The 24,629-nt window shown below is 54.8% G+C and overlaps 12 protein-coding genes across 12 annotated transcripts; 8 read left to right on the top strand and 4 right to left on the bottom strand.

Moving 5' to 3' along the window:
• Positions 1-240: 240 nt before the first annotated feature.
• BU26DRAFT_534209 (uncharacterized protein) lies at positions 241-1,019 on the bottom strand (the record flags this gene model as incomplete). The annotated part of the gene is made up of 2 exons (XM_033831207.1): positions 241-651; positions 726-1,019. 2 exons carry the CDS (start codon positions 1,017-1,019, stop codon positions 241-243), a joined length of 705 nt encoding a protein of 234 aa, XP_033678219.1.
• Positions 1,020-1,284: 265 nt separating this feature from the next.
• BU26DRAFT_543407 (tubulin-domain-containing protein) lies at positions 1,285-3,271 on the top strand. Its single transcript, XM_033831691.1, has 6 exons — positions 1,285-1,409; positions 1,503-1,543; positions 1,662-1,688; positions 1,740-1,815; positions 1,864-2,394; positions 2,442-3,271. The coding sequence occupies exons 1-6, from the start codon at positions 1,385-1,387 to the stop codon at positions 3,092-3,094; spliced, it is 1,353 nt and encodes a 450-aa protein (XP_033678218.1). The 5' UTR covers positions 1,285-1,384; the 3' UTR covers positions 3,095-3,271.
• Positions 3,272-3,349: 78 nt separating this feature from the next.
• On the bottom strand, positions 3,350-6,342 carry BU26DRAFT_465707 (chromosome segregation protein-like protein). Its single transcript, XM_033825200.1, has 4 exons — positions 6,271-6,342; positions 6,061-6,218; positions 5,859-6,010; positions 3,350-5,810 (listed from the first exon to the last, which is right to left on the bottom strand). Exons 1-4 carry the CDS (start codon positions 6,305-6,307, stop codon positions 3,548-3,550), a joined length of 2,610 nt encoding a protein of 869 aa, XP_033678217.1. The 5' UTR covers positions 6,308-6,342; the 3' UTR covers positions 3,350-3,547.
• A 133-nt stretch (positions 6,343-6,475) lies between these two features.
• BU26DRAFT_554774 (uncharacterized protein) lies at positions 6,476-7,885 on the top strand. Its single transcript, XM_033832285.1, has 3 exons — positions 6,476-6,633; positions 6,716-7,384; positions 7,436-7,885. Exons 1-3 carry the CDS (start codon positions 6,520-6,522, stop codon positions 7,499-7,501), a joined length of 849 nt encoding a protein of 282 aa, XP_033678216.1. The 5' UTR covers positions 6,476-6,519; the 3' UTR covers positions 7,502-7,885.
• A 226-nt stretch (positions 7,886-8,111) lies between these two features.
• On the top strand, positions 8,112-9,655 carry BU26DRAFT_569922 (Aldo/keto reductase; the record flags this gene model as incomplete). Its single annotated transcript, XM_033833944.1, has 5 exons — positions 8,112-8,342; positions 8,389-8,598; positions 8,648-9,319; positions 9,378-9,393; positions 9,441-9,655. 5 exons carry the CDS (start codon positions 8,112-8,114, stop codon positions 9,653-9,655), a joined length of 1,344 nt encoding a protein of 447 aa, XP_033678215.1.
• A 276-nt stretch (positions 9,656-9,931) lies between these two features.
• Positions 9,932-10,547, top strand: BU26DRAFT_112889 (uncharacterized protein). The gene has a single exon (XM_033819424.1). The coding sequence runs from the start codon at positions 10,062-10,064 to the stop codon at positions 10,422-10,424; it is 363 nt and encodes a 120-aa protein (XP_033678214.1). The 5' UTR covers positions 9,932-10,061; the 3' UTR covers positions 10,425-10,547.
• Positions 10,548-11,503: 956 nt separating this feature from the next.
• BU26DRAFT_437198 (carbohydrate esterase family 1 protein) lies at positions 11,504-12,632 on the top strand (the record flags this gene model as incomplete). Its single annotated transcript, XM_033824222.1, has 2 exons — positions 11,504-11,854; positions 11,904-12,632. 2 exons carry the CDS (start codon positions 11,504-11,506, stop codon positions 12,630-12,632), a joined length of 1,080 nt encoding a protein of 359 aa, XP_033678213.1.
• Positions 12,633-12,829: 197 nt separating this feature from the next.
• On the bottom strand, positions 12,830-14,783 carry BU26DRAFT_436866 (glycoside hydrolase family 17 protein; the record flags this gene model as incomplete). Its single annotated transcript, XM_033824195.1, has 2 exons — positions 12,830-13,222; positions 13,812-14,783. 2 exons carry the CDS (start codon positions 14,781-14,783, stop codon positions 12,830-12,832), a joined length of 1,365 nt encoding a protein of 454 aa, XP_033678212.1.
• Positions 14,784-18,485: 3,702 nt separating this feature from the next.
• BU26DRAFT_569919 (uncharacterized protein) lies at positions 18,486-18,971 on the top strand (the record flags this gene model as incomplete). Its single annotated transcript, XM_033833943.1, has 1 exon — positions 18,486-18,971. The coding sequence occupies one exon, from the start codon at positions 18,486-18,488 to the stop codon at positions 18,969-18,971; it is 486 nt and encodes a 161-aa protein (XP_033678211.1).
• A 404-nt stretch (positions 18,972-19,375) lies between these two features.
• On the top strand, positions 19,376-21,620 carry BU26DRAFT_112901 (MFS general substrate transporter). The gene is made up of 6 exons (XM_033819425.1): positions 19,376-20,152; positions 20,249-20,433; positions 20,538-20,572; positions 20,622-20,863; positions 20,914-21,340; positions 21,394-21,620. The coding sequence occupies exons 1-6, from the start codon at positions 19,730-19,732 to the stop codon at positions 21,612-21,614; spliced, it is 1,533 nt and encodes a 510-aa protein (XP_033678210.1). The 5' UTR covers positions 19,376-19,729; the 3' UTR covers positions 21,615-21,620.
• A 437-nt stretch (positions 21,621-22,057) lies between these two features.
• BU26DRAFT_554770 (uncharacterized protein) lies at positions 22,058-22,855 on the top strand (the record flags this gene model as incomplete). The annotated part of the gene is made up of 4 exons (XM_033832284.1): positions 22,058-22,213; positions 22,284-22,330; positions 22,560-22,613; positions 22,699-22,855. Exons 1-4 carry the CDS (start codon positions 22,160-22,162, stop codon positions 22,853-22,855), a joined length of 312 nt encoding a protein of 103 aa, XP_033678209.1. The 5' UTR covers positions 22,058-22,159.
• Positions 22,856-22,988: 133 nt separating this feature from the next.
• On the bottom strand, positions 22,989-24,376 carry BU26DRAFT_609291 (N-terminal nucleophile aminohydrolase; the record flags this gene model as incomplete). The annotated part of the gene is made up of 6 exons (XM_033835916.1): positions 22,989-23,458; positions 23,515-23,858; positions 23,943-24,021; positions 24,072-24,084; positions 24,139-24,153; positions 24,211-24,376. The coding sequence occupies 6 exons, from the start codon at positions 24,374-24,376 to the stop codon at positions 23,182-23,184; spliced, it is 894 nt and encodes a 297-aa protein (XP_033678208.1). The 3' UTR covers positions 22,989-23,181.
• Between the last annotated feature and the right edge of the window lie 253 nt (positions 24,377-24,629).

Below are 24,629 nucleotides of genomic sequence, written 5' to 3'. Positions count from 1 at the left end.
GCGGCTGCTGGCGCGTGATCCGATGGAAGATGTCGACTGTGAGCGGGGGAACCAGGCCATGATATTCCAGAATAGGGTAGATGGCCAAAGTGAACTTGACATAGTCGTTGATCTGCAGAAATCTGATAATGTTGAGCAATAGCTCGGTAGGGAGGTCATCAAAGTTCTTCTTGGGTCCGGGAGGCGGTGGCGGGGGAGGAGGTGCGCCGGCTGCCTGGGACATCGCAGAGTAGCTATTCGTCACTCGGCGTGGTCTTTGGATGGCCGCTCTAATGCAACAGAGAGCAGCCAGCGGTATATGTAACCTGAGAGAAACCAAGCTGCAACCGAGGCGATGCTGATGTAGATGGCAGTCGGCACGAGAGATCGCGGAAGGACGTTGAGCGTGTAAGGGTCAAGGATGATGTCAGCGTCCACCAGCGGAGGATAGTCCATCAATGTGCGGTTAGTCGAATAGTAGGACGCTGCTGCCTGGATGCGTAGGAACAATATGTACTGAGACTCTGGCGTGACCTCGTCCTCGGAGGACTCTGGGGGTTCTAGCTCAAGAGCCTGCCGGAATTCGCTGTATTCGGCGAGAGACGAAAGGAGGTTCGGCGTGTCCAGGACGTGAGTGAGGGGATATGTATCCAGCCAGAAGTCGGTCGGCTGCTGCGCTGGAGCTTAGCGAATGTTGTCAAGCGCAAACAAAGACGTGTAGCAACGACAAATATAGGCAAACTCACAGTGGCCGGCCAGCAGATGCGGACCTCGTACCTGCGGCCCTCCTGTAGGTTCCGCAGAATGTACCAGGATTCCAGCCCTCGCGGCGCCGGCTCGGTGGGGAACTGGACGGCCAGCTTCGTCGCCAGTATCGGGGCGTGTGCCGCGTCGAGGATGTCTAGGCGCAGGTCGTCGAGGCCGGGGCGGACATTGGGGAGGGCCACGGGGCTCGGAGCGACAAATATGGTCTTCTCGACGTTGGCATTCACCGTCCAGGCGTGTGTGACGATGCAGAGCAGCGCGGCAATGGCACGCATCTTCGGCGGGCAGCGCAGTCAACGGGCAGGCAACGGGACAGGAGGCACTTCATTCTCTCGCGCGGGCAGCAACGGGCCCCATTGGACAATGCCGGGCGAGCTGTGGGTGTGGTTGCGGGGTGGGGGGTGGTGGGCGCTGGGAGCTCCTCCGCTCCTCCAGGCAGTAGCATTCGAGAGCTCTAGCGCGGCGCTCGGGCCACCGCCCGTCTGTTTACGGACAGTCGCCCGCAGTTTTTAAGCTCGCGGCGAGTCCCATCAACACCACACCCCTCCACCACTGCATCCGCCCCGCGACAAGCACGCAGACGCTGCCGCTCCCGCACACCCATTCGGATACCCCAATTTCTACTCGCACGCCATCCACCATGAGAGAGGTGATCAGCTTGAACGGTGCGTCCCTCCCCACGCGCCCACGCGCGCCCTGACCGCTTCTGCCGCCGCGTCCTGGCGCTATTTGTTGATACTGACGGTGCACGCGTCTAGTCGGCCAGGCCGGTTGCCAGATCGCGAATTCGTGCTGGGAGGTGAGTTTGGCCCGACCGTCCGCAGCGTCGCCTCCTCCATCGCCCCAGATGCGGATAGGAGGGGCCGCTGGCGGGTGCCTTGGTGGCAGCGGCATTTTGCTAACATGACAAATCACAGCTCTACTGCCTCGAGCATGGCATCCAGGTATGGTGGCCTCGTATCAGCCCACATCAGAGCTCTCGCTGACATCTGCAGCCCGACGGCTATCTGACCGAGGAGCGCAAAGCCGCCGACAACGACCAGGGCTTCAGCACTTTCTTCTCCGAAACGGGTATGTTACGCCTCCGATAAGGAGGACGCCGCACTGACGACTCTCCAGGCCAGGGCAAGTACGTCCCCCGCACCATCTACGCCGACCTCGAGCCCAATGTCGTCGACGAGGTCCGCACCGGCCCCTACCGCTCCCTCTTCCACCCCGAGCACATGATCACTGGCAAGGAGGATGCCTCGAACAACTATGCCCGTGGCCATTACACCGTCGGCAAGGAGCTCATCGACCAGGTGCTGGACAAGGTTCGCCGCGTGGCCGACAACTGCTCTGGACTGCAGGGTTTCCTCGTTTTCCACTCCTTTGGCGGTGGAACTGGTTCCGGGTTTGGAGCCCTGCTGATGGAGCGCCTGTCGGTTGACTACGGCAAGAAGTGCAAGCTGGAGTTCTGCGTGTACCCTGCCCCGCAGGTTGCCACCTCGGTTGTCGAGCCATACAACTCGATTCTCACCACGCACACCACCCTGGAGCACTCGGACTGCAGCTTCATGGTCGACAACGAGGCTATCTACGATATTTGCCGACGGAACTTGGGCATAGAGCGTCCCAACTATGAGAATCTGAACCGCCTCATCGCTCAAGGTATGTCAAAGAGCCACGGTTCCTTTTCTTCTGCTAATACGTCGCAGTCGTCTCCTCCATTACTGCCTCGCTCCGCTTCGATGGCTCCCTGAACGTCGATCTGAACGAGTTCCAGACCAACTTGGTGCCGTACCCACGAATCCACTTCCCTTTGGTTGCATATGCTCCCGTGATCTCCGCCGCCAAGGCCGCTCACGAGGCCAACTCCGTCATGGAGATCACCAACGCCTGCTTCGAGCCCAACAACCAGATGGTCAAGTGCGATCCGCGCAACGGCAAGTACATGGCTACCTGCCTGCTGTATCGTGGCGATGTCGTCCCCAAGGACACCCACGTTGCCATTGCCCACCTCAAGACCAAGCGCACCATCCAGTTCGTCGACTGGTGCCCGACTGGCTTCAAGATCGGTATCTGCTACCAGCCTCCGCAGACCGTCCCCAACGGCGACTTGGCCAAGGTCAACCGCGCCGTCTGCATGCTGTCCAACACAACTGCTATCGCCGAGGCCTGGTCTGCTCTCTCGCACAAATTCGACCTCATGTACTCGAAGCGTGCCTTTGTCCATTGGTACGTGGGCGAGGGTATGGAGGAGGGTGAATTCTCTGAGGCCCGTGAGGACTTGGCTGCCCTGGAGCGCGACTACGAGGAGGTTGCTGCCGACTCCCTTGAAGGTGACGAGGGCGTTGAGGCTGAGTACTAAGCGGTGTGTAAGGTAGGGTGCTTCGGCGTGACGAAAATGCAGTTCTGTATTGTTGAATGGGCGTGTTCTCATTTGGCACTGCTTTGATGAGGACACGGTCTTTTGGCAATATTCAGCGATGGAGTTTGTAGGACTGCAAAGCGTACAAGGAGAGTCTCCTGGCAGAGACGTTTTGGGGCAGTTGACCTTTCCCTTTTGTTAGTCGATAATAATGCGGTGCTAAGCCAATAAATTGACTATTCGACCCTGCTACCTGATGATCCTCTTTTCTCGTGAACGTCGAGACTACAAAGAAATCAGAACATCGGAACAAAATTTTCAATGAGACTCCTGCAGATTTAATTCAATTCTCACTGCGCGCTCATGCTACAACAGGTCCCTTCGTTACCCAAAGCGAGACATCCCACAAACGTCAGGAAAATGCAGTGCCCCTGCCCGGCTTACCGTTAATACCTAAAAGTCCTCGTCCTCATCTACCAACCCCATCAACTTCCTCTCCGCCAACTCCCTAATCTTCTCCGCCAGCATCTCCCTATTATACCTCGTCGCCACCTTGCTCGCCAGATCCAGCATCTTGCCATTCGCATCTCGCATCAGCGTCACAATCTCCAGCGCCTTCATGCCCCTATCCTCTCCCACTAGGCACTCTAGTCCCAGCAGCTGCAGCAGCGCCCTGTCGATACGCACTTCCAGGTCAATGAGGTTTTGTTTCTGGAGCGCTGTGGGCCGCGTATGGGATAGGGCGTCCGAGAGTTGCGTGTGGAGGGTTGAAGCGAGGATGTACTCGTGCTCGTGGTCTTGTTGCTTGTTTTCGGGCTTGCGTGGAGCGTCTTCATCGTCGGACATACCGTCTATGTCGCCGTTCTGTTTGCGGTTACGAGATTTGTCGATAGAGGACGAGAGCGGGATTTCGAGCGGGAATTCGCTGAGCATGGGCGGGGGGTTCGCCGGGTAGCGTTCGCTGCCCTTGACGATCATGCAGTGGAAGACGGGTTTGCCGTCTGCATCGCGCGCGACGCTGACAGGCCAGTAGCATTCCTCTTTGCCGCCCGAGGCGAGACGGGCGAGGCATTTTGTGTCGAGCATGGGGACCCAGCGCGCTTGGCCGTTTGTGCGCCAGTGGAGGAGGGTTAGTAGGACGCCGGAGGAGTCGAAAATGTATGGATCGCCTTCTGGCGAGAAGAAGACGGACATGAGCGTTGTGTTTGGAGCGAGGGCGACAATGTCCTCGGATTGGTAGACCTCATCGCGCTTTACGTTCTCGATGGTGTAGAGCAGTTGGCAGCTGCCGTCTCCCGAGACAGGCCCGTTGCCGATAGTGAGCACGTAGTCGCGCCACGCGGCGCAGGAGACGGCGGGCGAGGCTTTGGCGCGGTAGACACGAATGGGAAGGCCGAAGAGGGAGTAGATGCGGATGTAGTTTGTGCTCGTTGTGACGACGACGTAAGAGTCTGAGAGTGCGATTGCGGTGACGGATTCACCAGCTGGGAGGTTAGTTCGCCAGTCTGTGCGCGTGGTCCAGGTTTCATGAGGCCGGTAGTATATCATGGCTGGATTACCCTCGCGTGGTTGGCAAGAGAAAAGGGTACCGTTTTCGTTCAGAGCGGCTTTGTCATACAGGAAGATATCGGTAAAATGAAAGTTGCGATGTGTATGCTCGTCGTAGAACTTCACTTCTACGGTGTGGTGCTGCCCTTCTTGAGAGACGGTGCCTACCCAGCCGACCAAGCTGCAGCACAGGAGACGTCGGTTGCCGCGCCAGGGGGTTCCACCGGGTTGGAAAGACTCGTGAAGTTGAGGCTGGAAGAGGGCGGAGCTGTAGGCGCGACGCTTGCCGGTGCTTTCGAGGGCTCCGAGATGGCCGTTTGTACGTTTCCTGCGACCGTTGACGGCGGGTGCATAGCCGGCCCCGTCATCATCGACGACGAAGTCGGCCATGGAGGCGTCGTCTTGCTCATCCTGGAATTCGAGGCCCAGCACGTCGTCCAGGGAGTCCGGAGTGCCAGCTCTCGGCCGACGCTCTGGGAGGACGTGATTTGTGCCGTTTGTGAGTTTGGTGGTTGGACCGCCAGATCGGCCTTCAGAGGGGTCGTGGAAGAAGGGTGCTGGTTGAATGGGCTTTTGGAGTATGTGGGCGTGCTCTTTTGGGACGAAGTCGGTATGGATGTAGAGGTGACCATCCGTGTTGGTGTAGGAGAGGATGTTCTCTGTTGGATGCCATGTCATGGCGAGGATGGTTGCCTTGACGTCGTCGTACTTGTTCAGCAGCTTCTGCGACTTTGCATCCCAAAGGCACAGGTTGAGGTCGCTGGACGTAGTCGCCAGCATCGCGCCATTAGGCGACCAAGCAGCGGCGGTGATATCTGCAGAATGTCCAGTCTTGAAGGACCGCTGCTTTTCCCAATCGCTCGATGACATAACCTGTATCTCTCGAAGGCCGGTAGGTGTAGCAAATGCCCTTCCATCCGGATGCCATAGCACCTTGGAGCTAGTCTCTGCCTCGGGTTCCAAGCCCTTGATCATGTCGTCCACCTTCTTGATCAACTCCGGCTCTTCTGACTCCAACGAGTACATGTATATGCTTCCGTCGGTGCATGACACGGCGAGCATTGTTCCGGTCTTGTCGAAGGCGACATGCTTGACGGAGCGGTTCTGTTCGCGCAGCCTTCGCACTTGCATCATGTCATTCGTGTTGACGATGTAGACGACGAGTTCACTACTAGCTGTCAGTCGCTCGGAAAGGAGTTGGCAGAGAGATACGAACTCGCTCGCCACGGCAACCCAGTTACCATCAGGGCTCAGTGCTACATCTCGAACCGGCAGCGTACTTCTGAACAGAATCTCCTCGAACTTGTTGTTCTCCAGCGAGTACTTGCTCACTGTGCCGTCTTCGGAGCCTGTAATGAAGAAGCCATTCTGCGCTTGCGATTAGCAATGTGCCACGAATAGCTCTGGATTCCGCGTACGCCAGCGGCAATAGCTGTATTGTTCTCCTGGCAATCGTCCACATTTGTAGGCTCTTCATCCGATCCGGTAGCGAAAACACGGCAGAAATTGTCCACTCCTGCAGTAACCAGCTTCTTTCCGTTCGGCGTGTAGGCAAGAAATGTCGGGCCGGGCGCGTCTGTGTCCCAGATGAGCTTCTAAACATTGCGGGATGGATCGAGAGTGCTTACGGGCGTAGCGGCCGCGCAATTCCTGCGTAAAAGCCATGGCTGTGTAAATCGGTGCGGATGTCGAAAGTTGAGGGTCGCGATGCGGTACGGTGCGCGTTCCCGGAAGTCGCGACGCGTTAAGAGGTTCCCGAAACGGCCTAGTTCGTCCGCCGCCCTGGCACGTTACACCACGAAGCATGATGTCTCCTCACTCGACAATGCACATAAACACCGTCAATCCTTTCCAGCGTACTCCCGTACAGAAAGGTCATGGCTTCTGTTCAGGACACGTCGCCGCACGAAGACAAATCCGCCATGCTCAACAATGAGAGAGCCCAATCTCAAGCCATCTTCCCGTTTCTCGACCTCCCTGCAGATATACGGGTGAGTCTATTCTCTACGGGCCGCCGCCTTTGTTCTTGTAGCGATTCGGTGTTTCAACCATACTGACACATTATTTTTTAAGGTGATGATCTATTCGTTCGCAGTCCCGTGGCCTACCTTCACCGAGCTACCGCATTCGGCAGAATGTACACTCTCGCCAGAATTTGAAGACAACACCAACGGCTACAAAGGCCAGGCTCCATGCTACGACGATCGCCGCCTTTGGCCGCCGAAGCTGCAATGCCCGACTATTCTCCTCATCTGCCGGCAAATCACGGACGAAGTGTTCGAGGAGCTTGATAGAAGCCCTCTCATATTCGACGAGCCGCCTCCGCATCTGCTACACTACGAGTTTGAACCTCTTGACAGGATTCCACACCGATATTGCTTAACAAATTATCTATCTCCAGACCGTCTGTGTACAGCTCGGCGGATTGAGATTTTGGTTAAGCCATCGATAGTACCTAATCCTTGTCCTTCCCCTCAACTGGTTGCCAATCCCCAGATGCTGTACCGCCGCCTCTACGACTCTTGGTCATGCTTCGTTGATTACCTTTTGTACATCTGGCGACGGAAGACGCCCCTGTTAGAGCACCTCACTCTCCGTCTGCGAGTCTCAGCTACCCCTAATTCACGGAGTCGTCAAGATCTAATTAAAAGGTTGGCCAGTGTTCTCAGGATGCTCAAGCCTGAATGCGAAATAAAAATCGAGGTGGACGACCCTGAGCTTGAATGGCAATTGAGAGCGAAGGTAGTGGTTTGCTTCCAGCTATAAGAGCATTGCGCTAACGTCACCTCACAGACTGGTGGAAGAAAAGCCAGCTCCGACGCTCAATCGTCCTATGCCATCGATCGCCCTTGCGTCTAGTGAACAGGATAGGGCGTCGATGTCCTGGTAGCATCCATTGATACACCATTTGAAGCCAACAGTCCGGTTGAGAGAGCGATAGTGGTTGCGGGGAGTAATAGCCCACACCGCAGATTCGCGCTTTGCTAAGCATCAGTCATTACATTCGGAGTTTCCCAAGTATACATGGTCAAGCAACTCCAACTGGATCGCAGCACATAGAATGAGGGCACTATTTACATGCAGCCATCCTGAGCACTGTTACTCCTTGAAGCGGCAGGGGTATGCTTCAGAATTGTTCGACTCTGTACTTAAAGACTAATTGCTACTTCTCGTCCGAGAGTCGTCTCTTTCAATGCTGAAGTGTTCGTGCGGTGGTCGGACTTGGACGGACTTTATGCTGTGGTTAAACAATCAGGCTTCCGCAGACTAGGGGTTGCGGACGACAACCTGCGCCCGGGCTTCCGCATTTGGAGGGTTTGCGATAATATAACCACCCTGGACGCGACGGACGAAGTCTGTCGGGTATAAGTATATGATACATCGTAGACCACACCCCCTTTGAACGGCCCTGCCTACCCTCCCACACGCACCTCACCAGTGACAAAGTCGATCTGCTCTTCCCGACAACATGTCTCAAACGAATCTGAAAGTCGTCTTTGGAGCCATGACCTTCGGCCCCGAAGGCATAACCGGCGCCCGTGTCCACGACCATAAAGACCAAGCTGCCATGCTCGACGCCTTCCAAGCACGCGGCCACAATGAGATCGACACCGCACGTCTCTATGGCGGCGGGCAATCCGAAACCGTGCTCGCGCAGAACGACTGGGGCAGGCCGCGGCCTCGTCATGGCCACGAAGCTGTATCCCAATGCCGGGCTGAACTGGCCTCTGACCAAGTTCCCAAAGTTCGATCTGTCGTATAACCATACGCCAGCAGATATAAGGAGGGGTCTGATGGATAGCCTTAAGGCGTTGGGAACGAAGAAAATCAAGCTGTTTTACCTGCACGGTCCGGACCGGAAGACACCGTACGAGGATACGCTAAGGGAGGTGAATAAGCTGCATGAAGAAGGGTACTTCGACCGTTTCGGCGTGTCCAATTACATGGCATGGGAAGTAGGCTGCCTTCAAGCCTGGTACCGTGACGAAGCTGACCACAAGCAAGGTTGCCCAAATGTGTGAGATCTGTAGCCGCAACAATTGGATCCGCCCCACGGTCTATCAAGGCGTATACTCTGGTAGACTCACCACCTCTTTCTCTCTCGCAGACAACCAACCCGCACCTGGATTAGTCGCCCACGCCAGTATTGTACAGGTTATGTCCACGGATACACGGCAACGCTTCGGTTGGGTGCGAATATCGTCGGACCCGGGATCCCCTATCGGATTCTGTAATGCCAACCGACAGATTGGATGTTATGAGAACGATACCGACGACAGTGAAAGTGATGGCAGCCTTCCTGGAGCGACTGTGGCTCGGTTTCATGACGCTTCAGATACTGCGAATGAACTGCGCCCCAATATCCATTCAACCGACAAAGTGACTGGTGCTAAAGGCACTCCCAGGCGCAGAGCGCGTTCTGATGTTGTTAATTCAGAGACGCGTCCGGTGCCTCACGCCGCTATGCTACCAGACGACGCGCCTCAGAGCACTACCGATGGCCCAATTGCGAAAGAATGCAGCCTTGAATCATGGCTGGAGCGAGACGCGCTCATTGAGAAAACCACACGAGATCATCAACTACCGAACCCGGTCGATGTTCTCCAGTACATGATCCAGCAGGCCGGCGTTCACCACCCAGAACGGTACGGAGCATTTCTCGCATCGGATGATTGGGTCTCGCAACTAGAGAAGATGATACTTCCCAAAGCTTGGGATATCCTGAAATCTTGAGATTACTCTCGCCTGCAGTAAGTCTCTTCAAACATTCTTCGCAGCAATTACTAATACATAACAGACTTCTTCAACTTCCACAAGACGTCGGTCCCGAAGATGGTGGCATCTACCTCCATATCATCTAGCAGAAGCATGATCCGGATCACTTTTACCTATACGTTGGCCAGAGTGTACAGCTTCAAGCCCGCATTCGGGCGCACCGGGATCCGATTTATCGAGCAGGGCATCGCACTCTTCATTATCACGTCTGGGACTACTTTCCTGCCAACGGACTAGAGATCGAGGAACACTTTGTCTTTCTTTCTGTAATCAAAGACGATGTCGACCCACTTCTCCTAAACCTGCTCAAGTTTTGGTGCTGTCTCATGCTTCAAACGCTTACTAAAAACGCTCTTGCAACTTACCTTCCGCCAGGAGTACTGTCGCCTCAAGCTGGACAGCACCTTAACGTCGCCTTACCGATCCACCAAAGTGCGCAAGGAGAGGCTGTGCGTGACAGCTCACACGGGGATATATACCATTCTTCAGATGCTTTGTTGCAAGAGTATTACAGGAGCTTGAGAAAGAACTACTATCAACTCAAACATTCCCCGAACCCTCTCATACAGCAATGCTACCAGAATAAGATAGCTGTGCAACAAATAAAATTGCTTTAACGAAACGCAACCACTCCGCCAGAGAGATGCTTGGTGGAATGGATGTTCCAGTACGATTCCACAAGAGAGGCTCCTGCTTTTATGTGTCAGTATCACACTGGAGGTTCGATCTAAATCGACAGACAATTTCGGTGGAAGAGGGTGATACCGTACGAGTGCAGTTCCACATCTCTCATCCTATGTGCAACGACTGCTATGCTACAAAGAGCCTACCAACAGATCCTGCAAGCAGGCTTAAAATTAGCATTGAAGGCGTAAGCGCTAGGGGCCAGCCATTCTTAGTATGGCTGCGGAACACCGGCGAGATGGTGGTTTTTAGGATGAACACTCTGGTGGACATGTTGGAGAACCTCGATATACACGATCCTTCACACCGTACGAGGAGATAGATTCCCCACTCAGCGTGGACACATCGGCGAGCGTCTTATACAACGGATGTGCTGGAGATGTTAGCAAAAAGGCGCGGACAGGCTAAGAACAACGAGACTGATGAAGACGAAGATGCTTAAACAGCGTGTCTGTATATCCCATGCACTACGGCTATCAGCCTTCTGTTCGCAGTCAATCAGAAGCTGGGTTTGAGTTTCAATAAGGCTCTGAGCGAATCACAGCGAGAGCTGATGCCAAGATTTTGCCAGAGATAAGCTGTCCTCTCATGGTTGCGAAACATCCGGATACAAGCCGCTATCTTGGCAATGCGCCCACCATACAAAAACCTATACAAAACGCATTGTATGTATGAAATTGGTATCGGAGAGGTCGAATAAATGTATTTTGAGCTGCAAAATTGTATACAGAGCCTGTATACACAGGAAATCTTAGTGTTGAGCGCTTCGGCTTATATCCGGCATGTTTCGCGACCATGAGAGGCTGTCCTAGAAAAAAAATTTGTCCCGTGCCAGACTCGAACTGGCGACCTAACTGATATCAGTATCTCACTATAGCAGGGGTTGCTTTGATTTTTAAGAAGCTTACCTTGGGATATCTGCTCTGAGAGCAGTCATAGAATCTATGAGACCCACGTGATAACCAACTACACCAACGAGACGTCTTAGTTGTCTTGATGGCTGTTTTGTGGGGTTAAATTCTAATATTCGTTGTAAAAAGAAAAAGCCCTCTTGTGGCTCAGACTTCAACCGCCAGGCAGCAGCAGGTAGCTCTAGGAAACAGCGCAGGCACCCACCCCGCGTCGCACACATCTAGTTTAGCGCGTGGTTCAGCACGCCCCCATTCGCCAATAGGCGTCATGTTTTGTCATCGCTATGGCCAAACGGCAACGTTTGGCGCGCTGGTGGGGCAGTGAATAGACGCCCCTTGCGTGCCGCCATTTCTGCATCCTCACGCCCTGCAAGCCCTCGCAAACCCGGACAATATGCCGTGAACCGTATTCCCGGGTACAAAAACCTTTCTTCAGCCTCGCAATGCACGTATACCAAGTTCCGGCAATCCTAGGATTGCTACGACGGCCATGCATTTCCCCAGCCCGAATTCCGTCGCAGCCACCCTAGCCCTCAACACGCTCCACAGCATCACCGCGCCTCCCAATCCAAGCAATGGCTGTGGAAACGCACTACGCTCTGGTCTCGCACCAGGTGGCGCATCGGCGAACTTCACACTACATTCCGCCCAAGGCGGCGGTGAGCGCCGCTACCTTGTCCACCTGCCCGCACACTTCTCTCCGCAAAACGACAGGCCAGCACCCATGATCATAGTCCTGCACGCCTTCACCCAGACAACAGCCAGCATGGAAGAAGTCACGGGCTTCTCAAATGCGGACACGAATACAGACTACGTCGCCGTGTATCCCGAGGGCATAAACGTTCGTCACCCATCCGCTTCTCCCATCCCTTCTCTCACATACGACGTAGAACGTCTGGCTCGGCGACCCTGGAGCTCCCAACTCCTCCGTCATCGACGACCGGCCCTTCATCGCCGACCTGCTCAACGCACTAGACTCCACACTCTGCATCGACACCTCGCGCATCTACACGACGGGCTTCTCCAACGGCGGCGGGCTCTCCGGCCTGCTAGCCTGCTACCCACCAACCTCCTCCCGCATTGCAGCTTTCTCAGGCGTGTCCGCGGCGTACTATACGTCGGGCTCGCTTGGCTACTCGCTCTTCGAGCCAGAAGGCTGTAAACCTGGGAACCTGCCCCGACGGATCCCCTTCCTGGACATCCATGGCGATAGCGATAGCGTGATCGCGTACGACGGCGACAACTCGGCCTTCGACATTGATGAGAATGGGATTCCGGATCCGGATACGCTTGCGATCCCTGAGTGGCTGGGTGACTGGGCGGCGAGGAACGGGTGCCCTGCGAATGTGACGGTTAATACGTTTATAGAGACGGGGGATGTTGTGAATGCGACGACGGTGCTGCAGAATGGGACGATTGCGAAGACTACTTGGACGTGTGGGGGCTCGAGCGAGGTTGTGACTGGGTATTATGTGAAGGGCTTGGGGCATGGATGGCCGTCTACTGTTCCGCTGAGTGATGAGTGGCTGGAGACATTCAGATGGGGGCCTACGACGTGGAATGCATCAGCGGTGTTGATGGAGTGGTTTTCCAGGTGGAGCCTGCCACGAGGGGAATGAGCAGATGGGCTATACTGTCCATGCATGAGCCGTCTAGCAACGCAGGGCATTAGAACAAACACAGGCCGGAACATTGAGGTGATGGAAACATTACATTAAATCAATGTACGGCTCTAGGACTTTTAGGTTGAAATATACACAAGAATGTCCTCAACCGCCCTCACAACCGCTACCATGCACCTGCCATTTCTGGCTCTTTACGAATACTCCACGAAAAGACCAATTGCCGGGGGACCTGTCATTTGAAAGAAGTCGGCGTCGTAGCCTCCAACCGAATCAACCCGATAACCCGCTATCCCTGCCTCACACGGTCCACTGGAGACGGTGTAGCTGTTACCCGGCAGCAACGAAGGAACACTGCCAACCGATTGACCGTCAGAGACCGTGCTCGAGCTTGTCATTTCTGTGGCTGGCTGATCGAGCCGAGAAACGCTGATACCGCCGGGCGACCTTTGAGTGTAAGGCGCAACAAATTGGGGATCGAATGGCGGCGGAACATGGAAAACGAGATTGCAAGTTTTGCCTTGCTGCAGAGGCGAAGATTCAAATCTGAACAAGGTGGAACGTGTCGGAGAGATCTGTGCCGTATACTGATTGCCAATCACCGTGTTCGGGGAGGACGAGTCGATGGGAACGATAAGGTTAGGTGCTACAAATGGGCCTCGAATACCATTGGGCGCTCGAGGCCAGGTGAAGGTAGGGAGTGAAGGCTGGGTTTTTGAGGGTTCCGAGAGACCGGAAGTGGCGGTGGATACGGTAGCTGGTGCGGTGGTGGTTTGGGGCGTCGTCGAGACATTGCTTATAGGGAGCGCTGCATCATGTTAATTTCAGCTCAGAGCTTGAAGAAGCTCCGCTCATCTCACTACTCGAACTGAATGTACCAGTGCTCGTTGGCGCCTCTGTACTGCTGATGCTCAAGCTTGCCGTAGGAGTGTCCGAGGGCTTTGCAAGTCCATTAGCCCGTGCAACCCAGCTCGAGGGCCATCCGGCCCAATGTGGTGGTTGTACGACGGGACCTCTGGCACGTGTGCAGGTGCAGTTGCACAAGCAAGGCGGGCAGGTTTTGGCAGCAGGCAGAAGAGGAGATACCAGGAACGAGGCGATTGACACATTGTATAAGAGTAGGAGAAGGAGTGGAGACAGGAAGGACGAAAGGAGCAGCGGAAAGAAGAAGCTTACCGATTTCCTGCCGGTAGGGCAGGACAGGTCGAACAACGGGTTCACTGCCTTGAGATCGCCACCAGGCTTGATGCCGAAGCTCGGGCTCGGGGTGCTGTACTGAACATCCTGAAGAGTGTAGTACCACAGGTTGATGTTGCCTTGGATCAGGCTGCAAGTGACGTCTTCCCAGTAGATGCGGGCGTTGTTAGCGCTGGCAACGGCTTGGTTCTGCTGAGGTCCAGAAATAGGCCAGCCAGTTTCCGTCACCCACACCGGCTTGTTCTTGGAGACAGCGACGGTCTGTCTATAGGCATCGTAGAAGGTGGCATTGGCATTACCAATGCTATTGGCCATCTGCGTCTGCCAGTAGGGGTATGCGTCGACGCCGAGGAAGTCGAGGTTATCAATAACGGCGGCGTTGCTGCCATTAACATACGCGGTCCAGGTATCGACGTGTCCGACAGGCTTTCCTGCGAGGCCGGTACCCTTAATAGCGGCACGTACCTGCTGGATGTAGTTGACTAGCTGGCTGGGTTGCACTCCAGGGTTTGTCTCTCCATTCTCAATGGCCGTAGGGGTAATGCGGTACAGGTCTTCGCTGCCCACGGAGATGCCGGCAACCAGATTGGTGAAGCTGGTTCCATACTGGCTGGCGGCCGCCTTGAGCGCGGCGATCTCGTTGCTAACGACCGTCTGACCTGCCGAAGTCCAGATTCCGAGGAGAAGACTAGTTTGCGTGTCGATGGCGGCCTGGATGGCGGAGATGGGCGTGCTGGTCGTGCCGGCCTGGATCATCGTGTACAGCCGAGCGCTGGTGAATTGGCCATTGGTCCCGGGGAGGCCTTTTGCGGCCTCGAACTCATACTTGAAGTCGGCGTATACCTTGCCCTGCCCGTTGCCGAAGGTGGAGCCGTAGTTGAAGCCTTTGTACGCGGCATTGGCGGTCGAAGCCAGGACGGCTGCGGCAGCCAGGGTGGGCGTAAACCGCATGGCGACGGAGACGAAAAGAATTCAAAGGTGAAATGCGTCGGAGCGAAGGCGAGAAATTACAAGTATTAGAAAGAGTACAGAGGTAGAGGAGTTCCAAAGCAGAAGAATGCGCGAAGAGACGAAGGGACGGCAGCAGAGAATTTAAGGATGGCCTGTAGTGACGTCGCGCCGGGATACTAGGAAGGCATGCCTTAAGCCAAGGGGTAACAGCGAATAGCGGAGGGCCGGCGGCGATTACCTGCAGGGGTCCGGGGCGTGGTCCTTCCTGGGTCGACCGGGTGCATAGAGTGGCCCGCAGCCCTCGGCGATGGACTTCGTCGTTGTGCTCTGCTTCGCCCTCATCGTGTCCGCCGGCGGCGAGGTGCCCTGCTGGCGAAGGCACAGATCCGCGCGTCCATGGTTGGCAGGCGACAGCGCTGTCTCCCACGGCGTCAACTCTGGTGTGGACATCTGCAGTTCTTCTGGAATAAGCCCAAAAGGGGAAGGGCCTGGATGATCACTCGCCCAGGGCTCGGCGCTGATTGGGTGACATTAATATTGTGGAGATCCAATATTTCCCAACAGCCCGGGCTCGATTATCGAATGCGGGTGGCACGAAACGCGTATAAAAATATCCCTCACCAGACATGCAATATCGAAATTGACGTCTTCATGCCTATGGCCATCGCCACCCAGGTGGAATCGCGTGCTGTGTCAGGTTACGCCGTACAGACCGCCTGCGACAACGTGACGGTGCGTCCTTCCAGCGCACGATATCGCCTTGCACAATAACGTGGACCAAGGAGGTCGCCGATGCCATGCCCTATGGCCGTGCACGTCATAGTCGGGAATCTGCATTGTTAGGTCTCGCGAATCGGAGAAAGTGTTCGTCCCTGTGGATCCCGACTTGTCCGATGTTTCATCGATGAACGGCGAGCGGGTATGGCAGCGGCTGATGGCCTTCGATGGCCTAGGGAATTGTGTCCCACGGCGAGCCTTCCTTCTCTGTGGTAACAATGCAGCACGGCTAGCCAGCGAAGAGGTCGGCGTGGAGGATAGGGGCAGATGACGTGGACGCGGTCCGAACTCAGGAGAAATGGTTCGAGAACATCAAAGTGGAGCGGCTGACATGCCTGTGCTATACAAACTCACTGTGCAACGCAGGGGTAAGAGAGACAAGGAAGGCAGAAAACATCGCCAACAAATGTGTCGAAGAGATGTCGTCTGCTTTGAGTTTGATGAGTTTCTTAAATCCCGCGACGACGTTTTCGGTACGGCGCCACGATGCGGAGGTGCCCAGGTGAAAGCCACCGGCTTTCGCGCGCTAAGCCCAATTGGGTAGGCTGCCTTCTTCGTACCGCTGAGATATGGGAAACATTCTGTGGCTACCTGATAATGGCATCGAGGCTTCAGAGAGCGCACAGTCACCGGTCACAAATACTAGCTCAAGGGCTACTAGGACTGCCTCAATCTCGAGATCACTTCAGAAAGATACATCCAGGGTCGCACCTGTTCCACTATACCACCGACGGAGTAGTTTGACCGCGTCTTCGCATTTTTGAAGTGTGTATGTGCGGTGCTTCATGGGCACCTGCAGTCAGAAGGAGCGGATACGAAGACCCTCCCGGCGTTCATAGAGGTTGCCTACCGCCATGGCGCTAGCACTTCCACTAAGCATAGGTAGTTATCTTCGCTCTGTTGACCGCGATATACGCCCGTGACGCCCGTGACGCCCAGGCTCCCTTCGGCCTCTTCTCTCGCGGGTGTGGGCGTCACGTTTGTATTCTTCGAAGCCATGTCCGACTATTGCGCTGACTACTATTCGGGTGGAAAGAAGCTTTCCAAACTTCGTCCTACAAACTATTGAGATGAGAGAAGATGCTTGGTTCTATTGGGCTGTTCAACCTGTTAGTTCACATCCAGATTAGATTTCTGACTCCTCCTCCTGCACGTGCGCTTAAGATGCTCAGCTTGCCCAATGTTACCTCCTGGGAGACTAGAGTGACCTCTGCAGACACGCACACAGGCTCGCGAATGCGAGGCGGTCGTAAAGCATCCTCCGGTAGGCGTACACGGCTTCAGTTCTTCTATGCTTGGCGGACGCTTGGGGGCACACAAGTCGCTCCTCGATGCTTCAAGGGAGGATATTCATCCTCCAACTCCTCGGTTAGGCTTCGTAACCATCCTCCTCTTTGGGCATCAACGTCGTTCGAGAGTCTCATTGCTCCATACGGAACCAGTGATTCGAGAGTGACCCGCACATCGCTGGGATGAGATGCTGCTAGGAGATGCTTTCAGAAAAGGAAATGCCAATATGACCTGATCTTTTGGAGGGCCTCGCGGAGCGGGAGGCAGACGGCATGGACCTAGAACCTGAAGTTGGCGTGTCCGAACATTCGCCGCAGCGCTTCCGAGACAACGACTTTTGCTAACATAGACTACCTCAAGGCAACGAAGGCAGAAACTACGAGCCCGATCGGATCAGGTGAGCGTGTGTTACATCTCGAACTTCCCCTTAGAGGACTCGAACGCGGGGCATTTACTGTGGAGGGCGAAGACTGAAGATCTGGAGCATGGTGGCTTGACGAAGCGGGGATTCTTGTCCGCAAATCCTTCCAAGACTGCAGGAAAGAATAAGCCTACGGGCAGAAAATACATGGCCTGATACTTTAAGGCCCGCTAGACGCAGGTTCTGACGAAGCAGCTCTCGTGGCTTTGCCTGGGCATACCCCAGGATTGCCGGACCGCTCCGACGCTGACTGAGGTATGTAGGCGCTCAGCCAAACGTTTATGGACGAAAACAAGGTTGAAAATGCTACTTACAGCGTGTTATCACATGCCAGTCGATCAAAAGATTTGCCAAAGGTCCTCATCGCGATCTTGCGAAGCAGAGTGGGCGATACGGTTGCTTCTGCTGCAGAGCGGCTTGTATCATGCGAGACCGAGCCTGCAGCATGTCGAACGATGCTCGCAAACGGCTGGCGGCTCATCGCCTTACGAATTCTAGGGCTGTGTTTGGCCGTTGAGGGGCAGTGAGGGGTTGGCGATACGGAGGTGCATATGGCGTCGCATGCGCTGGGAATCAATGAACGAATCGTGCAGCAGCTGCACACCATTACGCTCCGAACGACCGGCGACGACGGATGACGGTGCAAATAGGCGAGCCAGCTCGCATGGTGTATAGCTTCAATTAGTACGATATAACTACGACCGTGCAGGTCGCGAAATGTTGTGAGGTGTCGGGTTTCGGCTCGTCGGTCTAACTCGGAACAGATCGAGGCACTGCGAATCAGCTGCTTCCGATTTCTTCCTTCCTTTGACGGCTCCGTGAGCACCGCAACCGTCTTCCACTTCCCCCCATCCGCGGAGACGACATAAACACCGCTTCACACGCATACCCCGCCATCCCACTACCGTTTCTTGCAGTCAAACGCTGGACTTCACCCTTCTCTGCCGTGTCGACGCCGCCGTTGTTCTTGCCCTACGTCACTCTCACGTTGGCCGCCTACGGACATCGATAACAGGAAGACACGGCACGAACCCCCAGGCCTTGCATGAGTTGCCAATAAAAGCAGCCACGGTGCTCCGAGGGCAAGCGGAAGTGGCAGAGATAGTTCTCCAAGTCCCCGACGCTCCCACAAGGCCGCACACCTCTCGTACAGGCTATTGATGCACGACGGTCGGCAGCGCTCTCGCTCAGGGCGGAAACCACCCGACGATACCATGTCTACGAACCGGCCCTTCTTCTCGAATTTCCTCGCGGCCTTCCGCGCCCAGTCCGCTATACAGAAGGCTGCAACCTCGCAGTCTACAGCAGCAAGCTCCTACTCGCACAATACAGCTTCCTCTCCCAACCACAACGCCTCGACATCGTCGCGGACAATAGCAACGAAGGCTGGGCCATCTTCACCTGGCGCTACAACAGCAGCCGTGCAAGCAACCGGCCAATTCCAACCTACCAGGCAACATGCCGCTCCGTACCACCGCTCCACATCGCCCACGGCAACAGCCTTCCCGATACCAGGTGCTTCAAGACGGGACAGGAGAGGCTCGGACAGTTCGAACGAAGGCTTCCATGAAGTAATGGGAGCAGAAAAGTGGTACATCGGAGGGCGGACTGCGGCAGGGGAAGAGAAGTTCTACAAGCTCGGCATGGTCAAGAGACACAAGAGCGTGGATCGACTGAGCCTCGACAGACTCAGTATATAACGAAGGCCGTTTCCCGATATCAAAAGTTAGAATTTGCATGGCTGGCGTTCAAGGCATTATTCAACACCAAGAGATCGCAAGCAAGATCTGGGTTTGGAACAGGCGTTAACAGGAGACCTTCACAGGTATCAGCACTTGGCCGGATGCTTCCGAATGGGTAAATAACTTTTGCAGGCTGCATGCCGCATTCATGTCTATAGCTTGAATGAGTTATCACTATACTCTCGAACAGCAGACGGCAAGCGGATGGATCCCCACGTGACTGCCAAGGCCACTGGTCCCAAAAGATCTCAGCGCACACATGGCATTTTCTTCCCGATGACTGTCCCCAATGACTCCCTGCATTGCGCGAAATTCGCTCAGCAACGATATTCACCAATCAGATGACCTTCAGTTCTCCTAAGGCATTCCGTAAGCTATTCCGGCAAGACAGTGAGATATTCCGACGTGCTTTGTGGCAATTCCGTCGGGTATCCGCCTTATCGGCCGGCTATGAAAATCTTCACGGAAAAGCGCCCCTATGACGGTTAAGCACTCCCAACCTGCCAACATGATCGCACTAGCGCATAAGAACTACGATGCACAAACGCTGGCGCAGAAAGTCAAACCCAGAGGTTTGGACTCTCCCTTCTATTGTCACGCTATTCGCGTTTGCGTCCCTTCATTCCTGGGTTTCAAGGTCAAATCGCCCGTATCGTCAATAGCGAGTCAGTTTGCTTCACCGTCTTTTTGAACATTGAGATCGATGATACCCCGCCATGGCACACACCAGCACATCCTCCTCATCAGCGCCGGCCGGGCCTCCACCCGCGCAATCGGAAAAGCAGTTCGCATCCATCATACCAGAAGAGAGCAACCGCCTACAGCTAGAACCCACCATCTCCGCTGTCAGTAACCATGATGATATGGCCGGCGTCTCCTACGTCGCGACGGGCGACAACGATGAGGTTTACAACCGATTCTCGGAGCGCCGTAAGATGGTCATAACAGCAGTCCTGTCCTTCTGTAGCTTTTTGGCGCCCGTCTCTTCCACAACCGTTCTGTCTGCTGTACCTGAGGTGGCCGCAACGTATCAGTGCGATGGCTCCATTATCAACCTGTCCAACGCAATGTATATGCTATTTATGGGCATCAGTCCTTGCTTCTATGGACCGTTTGCGAGCATCTACGGACGGAAATGGGTACGCATGAACCTGAATATACATAAGCAACCGCATCCTCGTGGGTAATGTGGTGATGCCGGCTTCGACACGCTTTGACTAACAAGATACCCTTAGGTCTCAGTAGCTAGTGCTGCACTGTTCTTCGCTTTCTCTATCGGAACTGCCTTAGCACCTAACCTGGCTTCTTTCTTCATCTTCCGGATTCTGACCGCATTCCAAGGAACCGCCTTCTTGGTTATCGGATCGAGCGTCATTGGGGATATATATAAGCCAACTGAACGTGGGACGGCACTTGGTTGGTAAGCTGAACCAGAAACTCGGCTCCTTCTCAAGTCAACTCAGGACTTGGTTTAAGACATGGGCGCGTCCCGCGAACCCATGCTGACAGTATTTTACATTATAGGTTCATGTCTGGCACTCTCATCGGCCCTGCTTTGGGTAAGTGGGTGTACTGTTTGTAGGGCTGCATTATACTAACGAACCTCAGGGCCCTTTATTGGAGGTATAATCGTTACCTTCTGCACGTGGCGAGACATCTTCTGGCTACAGACGGCACTGGCCGGTGCGGCGACACTGTTCGTATTCTTCCTTCAGCCGGAAACGATTCATTACAAGCGTTCTGAAGAACTGGGGGGCCTGCCGCGTCGAAAGAAAGCCCATAAAATGTGGCAGTGGCTCAATCCGTTGAGGGTAATTCGTCTCTACCGCTATCCGAACCTCCTTACGGTCGTACGTATCTCTCAGGCGCTGTTTTGGCATCCTTCCTAACAACATCACAGTCCCTGGCGTCTTCTTCCCTCGTTTGGAACATGTATTCGCTCCTAACGCCCATTCGATACGTCCTCAACCCACGATTCAACCTCAATTCGCCTCTACAATCCGGCCTTTTTTACATCGCTCCGGGCTGCGGATACCTTCTTGGGACTTTCTTCGGCGGCCGCTATGCGGACCACATCGTCAAGAAGTACATCAAGATCAAAGGCCAGCGAGTTGCCGAAGACCGCCTCCGAAGCTGCCTTCCCTTCATTGGCATTGTGATCCCCGCCTGCATGGTGATTTACGGGTGGACGGTTGAGCTGAAGAAGGGGGGGATTGCGGTCCCGGTCATTATGATGTTCCTCCAGGGTGTTGCGCAGCTGTTTTGCTTCCCGAGTCTGAACACGTACTGTCTGGATGTTATGCAGAAGAGAAGCGCTGAGGTTGTTGGTAAGATGTCTGCAGCTCTCTAGCATTAGGACGGTTGGCTAACCGCTGAATAGCTGGCAACTACATGGTCCGATACATGTTCGCAGCAGCAGGTTCCGCAGTATGCCTTCCTGCTGTCCGAGCTATCGGCGTAGGGTGGTTTTCTACGATTTCAGCGGTGTTTTTGGTTGTAGCGGCCATTGCTACCTACGTTACGACATTGCACGGTAAGCAATGGCGAGACGCCGTAGATGCTAGGAAAGCGGCGAAGAAAGAAGGAGAGAATCATGTCTAGGGCCCTTTTCGTCAAAATGAGAAATTTCGTCTCCGATGGGACGCATGGCTGCCGTAACCGACTGCATTGCCAGCGCTCTCGCTAGCAAAGGTACTCGGTAATTCGGGGTTGAAGGGACAAGGGGGGACGGTATGGCCTTGTGCAAATACGATTGAAGCGCCCAGAAACCGTTTTGCGCAGAGTAGATGGAGACAGGTGCTTGAGTTGGGAGGATCGGGAGGCATACGCTCGCGACGAGGTGATGGTCGTCTGGTGAGGAGTGGTTTGTGAGGAACATGACGACGGGCTAAAATTAACAATGGGCAGCCGCAGGCTGAAATAATCGTAATTATACAGAATAATAATTTCATGTTTCTCTCATCATTTGCATCTTCAGGGGAACTAAGGCTACTTTGATGCTCCCGTCCGATCACCCGAACCCACCCGAACCCCTCTGATTGGCCTAATGCAACTCTCGCATCGCCAAGCCCGACAACCTCTCGCCAGCTGCTTTGCATCACCAACCTCACCTCTTCTACGCACCCATCCGCAACACCACCGCAGCCATGGCCTCGGTAAAAGTCCCGCCCGCCAACATGGCGAGAACGCCTGCGATGACGGTAAGCTATCTCCAGAGCCATTGAGACGCGATTGGGTCGAGGAAGAGCATGAAAGCTAATGCGAAGACAGAGCCAGCGCAGCCCGTATACGTCGTATAAGAGTCCGTTTGGTCCCCAGTACGTACACCTGTTATCGTTCATGTAAATTGCGAGGGTTATGAGTGGCCGGAAGGTGGATTGGAAGAAGAGGAGGGGCGAAAGGAAGCTGATGAGACAACTCCGGGCTTTGCGGATAAGAGGAAGCATCAATGGGGATCACCAGCAGCTGGAAGGCGAGGACACGTTGTGGAGCCCACACGGAACTACTTTCCTGGGAAGATCCGGTTGCTAACCATCCTTTGCGCAGATACAAGATCCAGCCCAACTTCCACGGCATCACCACCCGTACTGTCATCAAGTAGTACGTCCTTCGATCCTTGCACCCCCATACCTCCTGCCCGCCCTCCTGGCTCCTCCGCAACCTCCGAATACTAATACCATCCCAGCGGTGGCCTCGCCGCCGCCTTCGGCGGCGTAGCTGGTGTTTTCGCGCTCTTCTTCTTCGCCGAGGTGCCCCGTGTGCGCGAGGACATCATGAAGAAGATTCCGATTCTAGGGGACTACTTCATCAAGGAGATACCACCGGAGGATAACCCGTTCTAGTTGGTACTGGGAGGCGGAGCATGGGGCGTGTGTATTATAGCTGGCATAGCATGATGGCAAAGCGCGAATGGCATGCTGTATTCTAGCGGCGAAAGTTGAGGAATAGACTTCTTTCTGTCAAATTCGCTGCGGGGACTCCATTGTGTGATATGCAGGTGTGGATGTCGAATGGGCACGACACGTTCCCGCAATAAGGCTTTGGAGCAGCATTGAGACATTTGTCTATTTCGTCATGTCCGGGACAAGGCGCCCAAAGATGCTATCATATCCTTTCTACTCCAATCCGTGCCTAGTGACTTTTTCCCAAGCCCACGAACTCCCGCCGGTTAATTCGTAGGCAGCCTTCCGACGACCTCCTCCATCTCCTCGTCCGTGTAGATTCGGAAGCCCTTCTGCTTCGTCACGCTCGCCAACTGCACGTTCTTGCTATCCAGTTTCTCCTCCATAACCTGCTTCAACGTCTTGAGTACGAGCACCTCAGCCTCCGGGAGGGTAAGCGACTTGTGGAATTCGTTCTGGAGCTCGGCCTGAGCGCCCTCAGAGCCGGATCCGATCGCTTTAGCGTCGTAGCGGTAGAATGTGCCGGAGGGCTCGGCGTGGTAGCTGTAAAATGTCAGATACTGTGCAGGGCCTTTGCGAAGTGTACCAGGGAGACGTACAGACTCGGACCATCCTCATCATAACCTGCAATCAGCAGTGCCACACCAAACGGCCTGCTCATAATGCTCTCCTCGCCCTCCGCGCCCTCGCCAAACCTCAGCGCCAGATCGCATATCGCCTGCGTGCAGCTCTCCACCCTTAGCGGCTCGTTGTAGTTGAAGGCGTGGTTCTGCGACTCGACCCGTGCGTGCTCGATCATGCTTCGTGCGTCGGCTTGCAGGCCCGACATGGCGCAGCCGATGTGCCGGTCGATTTCGACAATCTTCTCGACGGAGCTGGTTTCGAGGAGGGTGGAGGTCACGCGCTTTTCTACGCCGAGAATGACGCCGTCACCGGTTGCTACCTAGGGTGTTTGTGAGCTTGTGTAGACCTTCGGGGACTACCCTGGGGCTCGGGAAGACGCCATGACGGGGGGGAGTAATCATACGCCTATTGCTGTTGAGCCGAGCTTGATGGCTTCTAGGGAGTATTCGACTTGGAAGAGACGGCCTTCTGGGGAGAAGGTACTATGAAGATGTGAGTTTGAGGTGCTTCGGAGGGCGATGGGGCTACGGACTTGATTCCACGGTCTAGAGAGCTATGTTAGCATAGGCTCATTCTGTAAGTGTTTTAGGTTCGCTTACCATATTCGCTTCGTGCTATGAACTGCTCAGATTAGCAAGCTGAGCTCTAAAGAGCTTGGAGCCGGCGCATACCATGTTGACTGGAGTATTTGGCAGAGGATCGGAGAAACTGCGCGAAGGTTATGTGTGGAGCTGCAACGAGGCCTAAAGGAAAAGACTTGGGGAGAATAGGCTCAACGGGTGTGAGAAGGGCGGACGATGAGGTGGTGTTGATGGAACGACACTTCGACGCGGCCATCTGCTGCCTTCGATGGTCCGAGCTTTTGATGCCAAGACCTCAACTGCCAAGTTCACACGCAGATCACTCTTCTCACATCTCAACGCTTCCCTCGTCTTTACTTCCCGCTTTCGCAGACTATTACCTCTTACCCTTTGATATCTACAGACAGAAGAGAAAATGCGATGTGGCCCTTGCACGGCGCTTGGAACAGTAGACGCGGGGAGCAGGCCTGCAGCCCTCCTGGAAATTGTCAAATGGGAACGGAAAATCT

The sequence above is a fragment of the Trematosphaeria pertusa genome (assembly GCF_010094035.1).
Source record: "Trematosphaeria pertusa strain CBS 122368 unplaced genomic scaffold BU26scaffold_17, whole genome shotgun sequence".
Lineage (NCBI taxonomy): Eukaryota > Fungi > Ascomycota > Dothideomycetes > Pleosporales > Trematosphaeriaceae > Trematosphaeria > Trematosphaeria pertusa.
This window is presented reverse-complemented; position numbering and strand designations above follow the sequence as displayed.

Coding starts and splice junctions, on each gene's coding strand:
- BU26DRAFT_543407 (XM_033831691.1), top strand. CDS start 1,385: ATGAGAGAGGTGATCAGCTTGAACG. Junction 1,410..1,502: donor AGAGGTGATCAGCTTGAACG/GTGCGTCCCTCC, acceptor GCACGCGTCTAG/TCGGCCAGGCCGGTTGCCAG. Junction 1,816..1,863: donor CACTTTCTTCTCCGAAACGG/GTATGTTACGCC, acceptor ACGACTCTCCAG/GCCAGGGCAAGTACGTCCCC.
- BU26DRAFT_465707 (XM_033825200.1), bottom strand. CDS start 6,307: ATGGCTTTTACGCAGGAATTGCGCGGCCGCTACGCCC. Junction 6,011..6,060: donor ATACAGCTATTGCCGCTGGC/GTACGCGGAATC, acceptor TCGCAAGCGCAG/AATGGCTTCTTCATTACAGG. Junction 5,811..5,858: donor TGGGTTGCCGTGGCGAGCGA/GTTCGTATCTCT, acceptor GACAGCTAGTAG/TGAACTCGTCGTCTACATCG.
- BU26DRAFT_554774 (XM_033832285.1), top strand. CDS start 6,520: ATGGCTTCTGTTCAGGACACGTCGCCGCACGAAGACAAATCCGCCATG. Junction 6,634..6,715: donor ACCTCCCTGCAGATATACGG/GTGAGTCTATTC, acceptor TTATTTTTTAAG/GTGATGATCTATTCGTTCGC. Junction 7,385..7,435: donor AATGGCAATTGAGAGCGAAG/GTAGTGGTTTGC, acceptor GTCACCTCACAG/ACTGGTGGAAGAAAAGCCAG.
- BU26DRAFT_112889 (XM_033819424.1), top strand. CDS start 10,062: ATGCTTGGTGGAATGGATGTTCCAGTACGATTCCACAAGAGAGGCTCC.
- BU26DRAFT_112901 (XM_033819425.1), top strand. CDS start 19,730: ATGGCACACACCAGCACATCCTCCTCATCAGCGCCGGCCGGGCCTCCA. Junction 20,153..20,248: donor GCATCTACGGACGGAAATGG/GTACGCATGAAC, acceptor AGATACCCTTAG/GTCTCAGTAGCTAGTGCTGC. Junction 20,434..20,537: donor CGTGGGACGGCACTTGGTTG/GTAAGCTGAACC, acceptor TTTACATTATAG/GTTCATGTCTGGCACTCTCA.